The sequence below is a fragment of the Vombatus ursinus genome, unplaced genomic scaffold, assembly GCF_900497805.2.
Source record: "Vombatus ursinus unplaced genomic scaffold, bare-nosed wombat genome assembly UNPS02014787.1, whole genome shotgun sequence".
Taxonomy (NCBI): Eukaryota; Metazoa; Chordata; class Mammalia; order Diprotodontia; family Vombatidae; genus Vombatus; species Vombatus ursinus.
In genome coordinates, this window is record NW_020954565.1 from 2,419,446 (window position 1) to 2,432,223 (window position 12,778).

Consider the following 12,778-nt stretch of genomic DNA (forward strand, 5'->3'; position numbering starts at 1 on the left):
TTTGTCAAGTGCCCAAGGACAACAAAAACATTTAGTCATCTTTGGTTTTTTAACCTTATAATGCACATGTCATGAAAATAGTTGAAGTTTGTGTGCAAACATCTATTGCATAGCATGAAGAAATAGAGGAACTCTACAAAGTTCTCCAAACCAACTCAACATACATTTTGATTCTTGATGACCATACACAAAGAGACATAATGATAAAGAACAATGGTGATTACAAATACCAGAGAGACACGGCAAGAAAGAAAGAGTGGTGGTGATTATAAGTGCCAGAAAGAGATGACAACAAAGTGGTGACTACAAATGTCAGATCATTTGTAAAAAACATTAAAGGGGAAGATGAAAAATTTCAATGTCTTATCTGACAGAAGAGCAAAAATCAATTAAGGGAAAATGAGACCATAGAAATCAGCATGAGACACAACTAAGTCAGATCATCTCCTGGGTACTTATATATGAAACCAAAAGGGCAACATATAGAAGAGAGATGACTAGATATTCCATTTCCTTTCTATATCCTCGTCAGTGATGACAGTGGACCCAATACATTGGGTCTCTATTAGCTCACACCTCAGGGTTACATAAGGAAGTAGAAATGATATTAACAAAATGATAACAGGCTGGGCCAATCAGATACATCTTGAAGAAATCCATGCTGGAGGTGAGAAAATTTTAAAGATATGAAAGCTGAATTTTCAATATATCTCAAAGAGAGATTTTAAAAGTCATTAGTAAAAATGAGGGATAATGTAGCCAGACCTAGTTGCAATGGTGTCCATGAAATATTTAAAGAGGAAGGTCTCTAGTACTTGGTCCATATTAGTAAGACTATTTATATGAATGAGATCATGGATCCATTAAAATATTGATGTATAAATGAAACCATTTTTATTGCATTATTATTGTCAACAATTAACATTTTTAGAGGTCAGTGATGGAGTTTTGACTCTGATGGAGCCTTTCTCTGATAATGTTAGCTGAAGGCTATTGCCATCTTCTAGTGTAAATATTTACTCAGATTTTGTAAAAGTAGATTGTCCATTATGTAATCATGTAAAAAGTTGCATATGAAAAAGAAAAGACTTAAATCATCACAGTTGCCCTATTTTCATGAAAAATGTTTTTTACTCTTTCTCCAATCTGTGATTTTCCTGTGAAGAAACATGGAGCAATTTTCTAGGTAACAAAATATGTGACATTCACTTCTGAAAACTATTCTATCTCAAGTGGAATACAGTAGTTTTAGAACAAAAATTATTTTCCATATCTGACTTCATTCCTTCTGAAATACTGCAATGAAATTTTCTCCTTGCTTGTATTTTCCCCTTGAAATCAATATCTGTTGAAATTTTGAAGTTGAGTTTTATTGTATCATATAATACTTTAGAATGCAAATGCACACTTATCAAAAGATTTTTTTCTTCTTGAAATAACAAAGGCCAATTTAACATTTACATGATCCTTAGGACAAGGTAACCTGATGTCCTATTTAAACTCAAAACAAAACAAGACAATTTGGGACTTGTTAAGTGAGTTCTTTTCTCTAATTATTTATTATGATATCAGATATTTTCTTAGAACTTCAACTTGGTTTTCATTAGGCCAGTATTGAAAGGCCTCCATGATTTGGTTTCAACCTACCTTTCCCAACTTATCTCCCCCATATTGTTCTTCACTAGATTCAAGCACTCCTCAGACATATTGAGCTTTAACACCTTATTGTTTTGCTCCAACCACTCCTTCCTTCCCCACCCCACACACCCGAACCCTAATCTCATGTTTCAGTTCCTCACATTATAGTTGTGTATGGATGTGTTGTGTATAAGCCTCTTTACAATGTTCCCCCCCCCCATTTCATATCCCTAACATTGTCATGTACATAGTGAGCCTTTAGTAATAAATTTGTGTTAAATCACTATCATCTCAGGAAGATTTCTCTAAATCTTTCCTTTTCTGTGTAAGGTTGACCATCAGATATTAGATATTTTTTTTTTACCTTATGTACATGTATCCATGCTTCTTCCTGCAAAAGGAAGGCCTTTTGATAGAATAAGTATGTTCCACAGTCATTTCTTTAGGTCCAGGACCTTGTTTAATCTTAAACTGGATTAAATTCTACTCAAAGATTGTTTTGGTAAACCATTGGTAAAATGAGCAGACTTTCCAGATAAACAAACAAACAAAAAAAAACAACTTTTCCCCAAATAACAATCGTGATATAGAATGTAAATGATGAATCACTTGGACAGATGTTACCTTTTCTAAGGGACTTTCTACTCGAGGAATGCTGATCATTGGCATCTGTGCCAGATTGTCCATGTGTATGTGCTCATTTTCTGGTTGTCTTCCTTTGAAATTGTTTACCACACATACGACCTAGAAGTTACAGAAAATAATTACCATTAAATCACATCCAAAGTGATCATTTCCTGTGATATCTCTATGGCTAATGGATTGGCAATTCTAATTAAGATAACAGCATATTCAACTGCTTTCAAAAGATTTCATAGTAGTCAGTTAAAAAGTCACATTTATCCTCTCCGAATACATCTGGTAGACTTTAATAATAAATAAAATTTTACACAAGTATTACATAACTCAGGAATTGTCACTTGCTCTACCATTCAGTTAATAATGACTTTGATTCTCAAAATTTTCTAACTAAATGTGAATGGTTACAATGTTGTTGGTACCTGAATCAATTCAAGAATATCACAGCCCTATGCAAATTAACAGCCCACTGACATTTCCTAATGTAGCTCACAATTTAAATGGGATTCATTTCACATCTCTCTAAGAGTATCACATTCACTATAAACCATTTTACAACTGGCACCCTCCACAAACTGAGTAGTTTCCCATTTAGTAATAATTTTTATTATCTGTTTATAAATTTTTTTTACACATCTGGCATTTTCACAACAGCTCACCTGAGTTACTGCTGAAACTAGAGATGCTATAAAGGAAATCAATCTTGGTACCAATTGCTTATGTCGTCTTGGTTTCAAATTCATTTAAGAATATTTGTTGTGGTAGCAGAATTTAATTTCAATGACATGACCAATATACTCATTAATGCTGCCTTGTGCCAATTAATGTATAATATACTGTCTATTTTTCTCTGTATTTATCTATTATTTTAAAATGATTATTTCATTATGTTCTGTAGTGAAACAGGAAAAAAGTTCAACTTATGTACAATTAGAATATAGCAATCCTTTTTCATAAATGTTTAATGTATAATTACAAATTTAAATCACAAAATTTCCAAAGTCTCTACTGGGAAGTCTTTTATTTAAGAAGGCTTACCACCAAATTTTCTCTAGAGACCAATTAGATTTTTGGTTTCTCTCCAGTTGTATAAACAAAATTACTCTGCATGATAATAAAACCATACCATAGAGTGCTAATAGCTGAGAAAAATATCTTTGCATGTTGTTATTCATTTATTGCCACAGACATTTCCAGTGAGGATGTTCAATCTATTCCAATGCCATATATATATCACTAAAGTTACTGTATATATACATACATATACAAATATGTGTATATATGCATATCTCCTATAAAATCCTATGACTGGAAAGGTCTTTGAGCAGTAAGTTATTCAAGCCATTTTTATACTTTAAAGCAAGACTATACCAAAATCACCCTAGATAGCTAAGAATCTGTCCCATTTTAAAAAGAATTATTAGGGAAAGATATTTCTGATCATAATCTGGCTCCCATCTGCCTATCCACTTATTTCACATTATTTACCTTCACATACTGTGTGCTCCAGCCAAATAGGCAGAACTGTTTCTCCTCCTAACTAAATGTGTTCCCATCTCCCATCTTTGCACCTTTGCACTAGCTGTGACCCATAGCTTGGTTGTATTCCCTCCTCACTGATAGCACTCACAATTCCAAAATTCATTCAAGATTCAATTCCAATGCCAGCACTCTTGCAATGCCTTTCCTAACTCCATTCACCAACCCAGTTGGTTATATTCTCTTCCTCCCGAAATCACAATATATTTACTTATCTGTGTTTAGATTTATTGCCTACAGAGAATATAAGATCCTTAAGAGTAGGATTTATGGAAAATACAAACTCTTTGAAGGCAGGGAATGTTTGCTTTTTTGAGGGGAGGAGATCTTTGTATCCACATAACTTTGTACTGTTTGGCCCATAATAGAGGTTTAATAAATGTCAACTGAATCTAATTCAAATGTTCATTAAAACAGAAAGCTAGGTGATATAATGGAGAAAAAAACTGTGGGCCTAAAGTAAGGAAGACCTGAGTAAAATGCAGCTTCAGACACTTACTAGCTGTGTGTCCCTGGGCAAGTCATTTAACCTCTGTTTGCCTCAGTTTCCTAAAGTGTAAAATAGGTATAATAATAGCACCTACCTCCCAGGATTGTGGTGAGGATCAAATGAGATAATATTTGTAAAGCCTCTAGCACAGTGCCAGGCACATAGTAGGCATTTAATAAATGCCTGTTTCTTTCCTAATTCCACTGAAAAGTTAAAGTGGTATAGCAGAAAACATCATTAGATTAGGAGTCAGAAGAAGAGTCTGAAGATACTGCTTTGGCACCTAGTTTCCTCATCTGTAACCTGGGAGGATTGGACTACATTATTCCTAAACCCTTTTCTATGTCTTCAACAACTGTGATCCTATGACTATCAGCTTCTTGAGGATAACTAATATATCTATTCATTAACAAATCTTTTGCACGTAATACATAATATCAGATATGGGCACAGTACCTTGCATATAAAAGGCGGTCAAATATTTGTTTAATTGAATCATGAAACTTCCCTCTAGGTCAAAAGATTCTGGAGATTTCAAAATACTATTTACCCACATGGAGTTATTTTCCCCCTGATATTTCTGTTTAGCTGCTGCCACAAAGCAAATTTCCTTTTTTCCTGAAATCTTGTCTGATCCCCCAGGTTCATCTCTCCCTGTCCGAAACCAAATAGCATTTAATTTCACAGGCATCTGCTGTACTTACCATGTGAGATTAGCCATTACAGCTATCTGCGCTTGTGTTTTATTGTACCATAAGGGAATGGACTCTAATCTTTGTACCTCCCCTAGCGCCTCATGCTCTGTGGCCAAAAGCACATATTTACAAGATGCAACTGTTAGAGTCACTGAAGGAGAGCACAGAGAAGGCCGGGTCAGGTGCCAGAGCACACAGGTTCAAATCCTGGTTATTCACTTTATTGTGCTAGAAATTTGGGGTGGGATGGGGCATAGAAAAGTCAAAGACATGGGGCCTTCTCTAAAAGAAATTGCAATTGACTACAGCTAGAAAGAGAGACTACATAACTATGTGGGAAATTGTACAGGTCAGAATCAATAGAAAAAGAAATAAATGACGGCTGGAATGGTCAGGAGAAGAACTTCATGAAAAAAAAAAGGAGCATAGATTTAGAGCTGGAAGAACACTCAAAGAACATCTAATTCAATCCCCTTTTTTCCTACTTGAATAAACTACGGCCAAGAGAGATTACATGATTAGCCCAAGGTTATATAGATAGCACATAGTTCAGTCAGGATTTGAAACTAGGCCCTCTGACTCCCAAACCCAGTAGTCTTTTTTTCCATTCTGCCTCCAAAAGACCTAAGCAGGGCCTTATCTAGCTAGGCTAGGAAAAAAATGCTTCTGGAGAGGGAAAAATGTGAACACATGAATAAAGAGGAAAATGAATGTGGTTTGTTTGAGGGGAATACAATGATGATTGGAGTGGAGAGTCCGAATTAATGAATGATAGGAAATGAGTTTGAAAAAGTAGCGTGGGGTCGTATTAGAGCCAACTTTGAAGGCTAGTACATACTTCATTTCCTGTTGAATTTAACTGAATTGACACTGTAAAATCAGGGAACCGCTGAGGCTTTTTGAGAGGGTGAAGAGGGCCACCTGCTGAAAAGGCTCGAAGTCAGTGAGTTTGGTTGGGAGGTTTTGAAAATCATGGGCAAGCATAGACTAAGATGAGTATAATGGCACATCCCTGGGAAGCAGGAAGCATGCTTATTGGCCCAAAAAAAGAACCAATGACAATGTTTCCCCAGGTGTGCCACTATACACACAGCTCTCAATGTGCATGCCTATGATAGTAATTATATGAATCTTAAGATCATTGCCTTGGAGATAAGAGGGTCTTTATAGGCCATTTAGTCTAACTTCATTTTACTTGTGAAAAAAGATTGTGGCCCACAGAATTAAAGTGATTTGCTCCCACCTCCTCTGAATTCAAATCCAGTATACTTTCTACTGTATTGTACAGTCTTAGATTGGAGATGAGGGAACAGAGATGAAATCATAGATATAAGAAGCATTTCATATGGAAAATACAGACATTGGTGGCTGACTCATCATGGAGCATCAACAAATAGGATGAGCTAAAGACGACTCAGTATTGTTGAACCTGGGTAATTTGGAGAGGGTCAATGCCACTGACAGAGACAGGGAGGTTGGGTTAAAATTAAAACAAATTTTGTTTGGGAAGTGTTTGAGAATTCCAGATACCTTTTGAGAATACTGTAAACAGCTCAGATTAGGAAAACAGGATTCAAAATCATTGCTTTAGGGATAAACATTTAGTGGTAATCAATGGAAGCAGATGGGGTCCACTTTGAGAAACACTTAAAATACAAAAATTCATAGTTACCAAAAAAAAATTATCTGGAAAAGAACATTTATGATACAGAAGCATTCCCTCCAGGCCTTTTAAAAAATATTAATCACCACAGTGGATTTTAAATATTTGTTTACAAGAGGCCTCCAAAGTACTGCTTGTGCCATATGGATGCTCCAGGAGACAAACTAGTCTGAAGAATCCAGCTTTCCTTTCTTTGAAATTGTTTTTGAAAATCATTTTGTAAGATAATATATATTAGATCTAGACTGGACACTGGAAGCTATTCGATCCAACCACTTCATTTGTACATGAAGAAACTGAGGCCAGAGGGGTTAGGCGTCATATATCAAGAAAGTGGCAATCTAGCTAGACCAGTCGTCTAGGGCACATAGTGGATAGAGTCTTGAACCTGGAGTTAGGAAGAACTGAATTAAAAATATCTAACCTTAGGCATTGTTAGCTGTCATTTCACCGCTGTCTGCCTCAGTTTCCTCATATGTAAAATGGGGATACTAACAGTACCAATTTCACAGGGTTGCTGTGAGGAGAAAATGTGATAGCTTTGGTACAGTACTTTGCAAAATTAAAGAGCTATATAAATGCTAGGTATTATTATTATTATTATTACTATTATTAATAGAAGTACCAGATTTTCTTACTCGATACAGGGTTTTTTTTTTTCTATTTAACCATTATGCATGCCATCTTCAGATTACTCCCCTTCATGCAAACTTTTTTTCCAATGAAAGTGGCTTACTAGCCATTGCTAGTATATAACATTTCATTCCCTTCTCTACCAGTGCCTTTCACTGATGGTCCCCTTAATCTGGAATGCCCTCCCTTCCTAATTTCCTCCTTGTATTTGCCCTATTCACCCCCATAAATGAATTTCCTCCGAAAATTATTCTATCTTCTACCACAAAATGAATTGCTTTTTCCATGAAACCTTCCTTAATTTTTCAGGTTCATTATGACCCTTTTAATAATAAATCAAATAGCATTTTATATATCAATCCTATCTCCATAGCACTTATCATTCAAGGCAGGTCACACACTTTTTCTTACACGAGACTTTCCAAATCGCTCTCACAATTAGCACTTTACCCCCCTCGTCAATTTACTTTCTATTACATTGTATAGGTTTTGCATTTACTTATCTGTAGACAGATTGTATTTCCCCAGTAGAACCTGATAAGTTTCTTGAGATAGGGGACTCATTAATAATCACGTTATGATCATTAATGTAGGACTTATATAGTGTATTAAGGTTTGCAAAGCGCTTTAAATAAGTAATCTCATTTGAATCTTACAACAGCACTTTAAGGTAGGTAATATTGTTCTCCCTGTTTTACATATAGGAAACTGAGGCAGAAAGAGGTTAAGCGATTTGCCTAGGGCCACACAGTTATTAAGAGTAAAGCAGAACATGAACTCAGGACTTCCTGACTCCAAGTCCAGAGCTCTAGTCACTGTGTCCAATAGCTGCCTCTTAATAATTCATTTTTATTTTTGTATCCTTGCCTCAGGGCCTAAGGCAGACTCTTACATGTAGTCAGCCCTTCACGGATGTTTGTTGTTTTGAAATGAATTGACTCATGTCACAGAGCTGGGAGCTGAAAATAAGATAAAACTGAATTTTAAAAATAACAATAATAGCAATTCACATTTATATAATGGCATGTACTTTGCAAAGTACTTTCCTCACACTATCCCCATGAGTTGGATTATAGAAGTATTATTATCCTCATTTTGCCTCTGAAGAAACAAGCTCAAAGAGGTTAATCAACATGGCCGTGGTTACATAGCTAATAATGTGGAAGGGCTGGTACTTGAATAGAGGCCATGTGTCTCTTGGTCCAGTATTTTGTCTATTACAACCAGGCAGCCTTACACCTGTAGGAAAATAATGTTGGTTTAGATTTCATGAATTTCTAAGTCTGTCCCATTTTTAAGGATTACACAAGGCTGAGTTAATTTTATATAGAAATTGGGTTCAGGGAAACATATTCAAAATCACGTGATTTAAAAATGCAGTTTAATCTTTATCAGAAAGAATGAGGGAAAAACTATACACAGGCCCCATAATATTTTAATTTCTACATACAAAAGTGAGAATTAGTATGGGTATTTCCACACTCATTTTCTCAAACTGGATGATGCAAGTTCACTCGCATCAATGCAAATGTGTCAAAATTAGTCTCAAATACTCACCAAAAATACTGCTATAGATATTCCAACAAGAAAACCCGCTATCACATCTGACCAATGATTTCTATATTCTGCTACTCTGTTGAGTCCAGTAAGAAAGGCCAAACACATTAAGCCCAAGCAGAGAACTGGCTTAGCAAGTCGTGTTCCTTTGGCTTTTATAGTGTTGGTAATGTACATCTGAAAAGACAAATGAGAAAGGACAAGATACTAAGCAGTCTATTCACCAGTTTAAGATAATTCTGTCAAACTATCAATTCAAAGTAGACGGGAGTTCAGAGGTCACATAGTCATTTCATAGATGAGAGAACAGAGATCTAGACAAGTTGTTACTTTCCCAAGGTCAAGAAAGAAGTTGGAGAGCCAGGATCTAAACCCGTCTTTGGACTCTGTATCCAGTCATCTATGTAGTATACTACATTACTTCTTATGTATGTTCTATGAAAAAAATATATGTGCATAAGACATCGATATGTTCATAAAGTCTGATTAATATTAGAAAATTAAGCTTATTGATATTTTGAATGAAATTAACCATAATAACATAGATGAAATGATAGCAATAATTACCCAGTGACATTCTTTTTAAAAAATATTCATTAATAATCCATGTCTGTGCAGGATTCATATTCAGAATGGACAAGTTTATGGAATCTGGAAGTTGGAATTGACCTCAGAGTCCAACCAACTAGTCAAAAATGTACCTGAACAAGACATAAATATCACCCCAAATTTGTGGTCATCTAACATTTGATTAAAGACCTCAAGTGAGAGTGAAACGTCAAGGTCCCAAGGCAGTCAATCTTACTTTCATGTAGCTACAATTGTTAGGAAGCTTTAACTTACGTTAAACCTAAATTTTCTTATTTTCATCTTCTGCCCATTTTTATATAATTCACATATAGTCCTTTCTTGAAAGATCATATGATCTTTGACTTAGGAATGAAATGGACCTCAGAGTTGATACAGTATAAACCCTTCATTTTACAGATGAGGAAATCAAGTCCAGAAAACATAAGTGTCTTAACCAAGGTCACATGTGGCAAAGCCAAGATTCAAACTGAAGTTCTTTGACAGGAAATAGAAAGTTTTTCCAATTATAATATTCTACATCTTGGGGATAAGAAGGTCAAGATTAATCTCTCTTTCACATCACAGCCCTTCGAATATTTATAATCAGTTGTCATATCCCTCCAAGACTTCCCTTTTCAGTTCCACTTTTTTCAGCTGATCTTCATATGATATTATATATCAATTAGAAAATACACATAGGCAAAGGTATACCATATCAAAAATACTGGATTACAGTGTGGCAGAATAATACTATGCATCAAAGTTATATTATCCTGAAGAGGAAATCTAGAAACATAAGAAACATTTGTGAAAGAATCAATGGCAGGAAAAATGAAGCAACACTGTAATGGGGCATATTTCAGACAAGTTGATTGGGGAGAAAATGATGAACTAAATAATTGGACATGTCCAATTAGATTGTAAGCTCCTTGAGGGTAGGGACTGTATTTTGCCTCTTTTTGTATCTCCAGTGCTTATCCCAGTCCCTGGCACATAGTAGATACTTAACAAATGTTTATTGATTGATTGATTAATGAACTACAGAACCAGAAGATAAGCTTGATGATAAGGCATGACATTTACTTTGTCAACCACTCGACTATGATGCCCTTGTGGACAATGTGAAGAGAAGTGAGATAGATGATAGTACCATAAGGTAGATTAATAATTGACTGGTTGACTCCAAAAAGTGACTATTAATGACTGGAAACAATCTAGGGGAAGATCTTTAGTGGAACAACAGAGCACTCTTTTCTTTACCCTTTTCTGTTCAACATTTTTATCAATAAATTTGATGAAGACATAGTTGGCTAAATTATTAAATTTATTGATGCAAGGGAAATGGGAAGAATAAAAAATACATTAGATGACAGAATCAGGATTTTTTTTTCTAAAGAGAGATTTCCATAGGCTAGAATAAGAGGCCAAATCTAATAAGATGAAGCCAAATAGAACAAATTTAATTTAATTCTTCCTCCACATGACAACCATTTAAATATTTACAGACAACATTCATGTGCTCTCCTAAATATTTTCTTTTTTTAGGCTAAACATTCCTGGTTCCTTCAACAACTTTTTGGGTACTGTATTATTTTGAGTACATTTGCCACTCTGTCTTCTGGAAGCCTTTCAGGTAATTTATTTCTTAATTAAATCTGATGCTCATAATCAAATAAAATATACCAGATAGGGAGAAATGAGCAGAACTGTCACATTCTTTGCTCTGAACACTCTGCTTATATTATTACAGTTAAAATTGCTTTCTTTTTTCTTCTTTTTCCTTTTCCTTTTCTCTTTTTTAGATTTTGATATCACATTGTCATCTTATATTGAATTTTTAGACCAATAATATCATTTTTTAAACAAAAATTCTTGTGCAAGTACATTTTCAATCAATCAACAAGTATTCATTAAGTACCTATTATGTGCCAGGCACTGTGCTAGGCACTAGGGATAGAGGCAGGTGTAATGAATGAAACAATCTCTTCTATCCTGTCCTTGTAAAGTTGATTCTTTAAATCATGTCTAGGAATTTCCATTTATCCCTTTTAAATGTCACCTTATTAAAATTGGCCCATCATTCTAGTCTGTTGACATCTTTTTGATCCCGATTCTGTTATCCAATGTGTTTGTTTCAAAGGACAGAGCTAGGCGCAATAGATAGAAGTTACTGAGAAGCAGATTTCCCCTCAATATGAAGGAGAAAAACAGCTTTCTAACAATTAGACTTTTCTCAAAAAAATAATGGGGGCAGCTAGGTGCTATAGTGGGTAGAGTGTCGGGCGTGGAGTCAGGAAGACTCATCTTCCTGAGTTCAAATCTGGCCTCAGACACTTAGTAGCTGTGTAACCCTGGGCAAGTCACTTAATCCTATTTGCCTCAGTTTCCTCAATCTGTAAAATGAGTTGGAGAAGCAAATGGCAAACCATTCCAATAGCTTTCTCAAGAAAACCCCAAATGGAGTCACAAAGAGTAGGAGGTGACTGAAGTGACTGAAAAATAAAAAGTGTAACAGGGTGCCTAATGAGACAGCAAATCCCCTTTCACTATAGATCTTCAGCTGGCGGCTGGGTGATTACTTATTCTAGATGTTATAAAGGGATTTTTTTCCCAAGGTATGGGTTGAATTACAGTGCCACTGAGGTCCTCATGTAGCTCTGAGATTCTGTGAAAACTGCAATTTTGTATCAGTTTCAATTATAGCATTGAAGAACATGGAAATAATCATAGCTTGTTAACTTACTTATGAAATCAGATTTGGAGGAGCTGATTTTAAATCAGTTTTATGTTCAAAACTGACACTACTTTGTATTGTGGCTTTAGGATTCAGTTCTAGTGCCAAAACCTGCCTTTACATTATTAAAAATTACACTCTTTTAATTGCTGTATGTAATATTTAGCAGAGTCAGAATTACAACAACACAATTATAAAGGGGAAAATGCAATAGCTTTAGAAATAACGAATAGACACCTAGACCTCTGGCTTCTTTATATATGGTCATAAGGATGAATTAGTGATGATTAACCTCCCTTTCTAAGAAATCTAGAAGTTAAGAATTTTTATACTCATCAATAACTTGATTTCTCCCCAACCCAACAAGTTCTTTCCCTCAATAATTTATAATTGAAGTCTTCTTATGTGTAGGCCTATTCTTGAAAATCTATGGAACATACCTGTTTTATTTTTATTTTTTGAAAGTGGTGGTTAGTATTGTCTATGAACAAGAGAGCTGGCTTTGACAGCAAAATTTGGATACCATATTTCTATTAAGAGAATATTAATTATTAAAGGCCATGACACTAATGTTGTACTTGTCCACTAACTACCTCGGGCTTAGTCAAAGCACTTGGACC

General features: G+C 35.1%; 1 protein-coding gene across 1 annotated transcript in view; it reads right to left on the reverse strand.

Annotated features, from left to right (window-relative positions):
- Positions 1 to 12,778, reverse strand: part of PLPPR5 (phospholipid phosphatase related 5) — a 175,483-nt gene that overhangs the window by 38,310 nt on the left and 124,395 nt on the right. Inside the window, exons 4-5 of the mRNA XM_027868258.1 lie at positions 8,855 to 9,031; positions 2,263 to 2,382 (exon numbers count right to left, since the gene is read on the reverse strand). Of these exons, the coding sequence (XP_027724059.1) occupies positions 2,263 to 2,382; positions 8,855 to 9,031 (297 nt within the window). The remainder of the gene's footprint in view (positions 1 to 2,262; positions 2,383 to 8,854; positions 9,032 to 12,778) is intronic.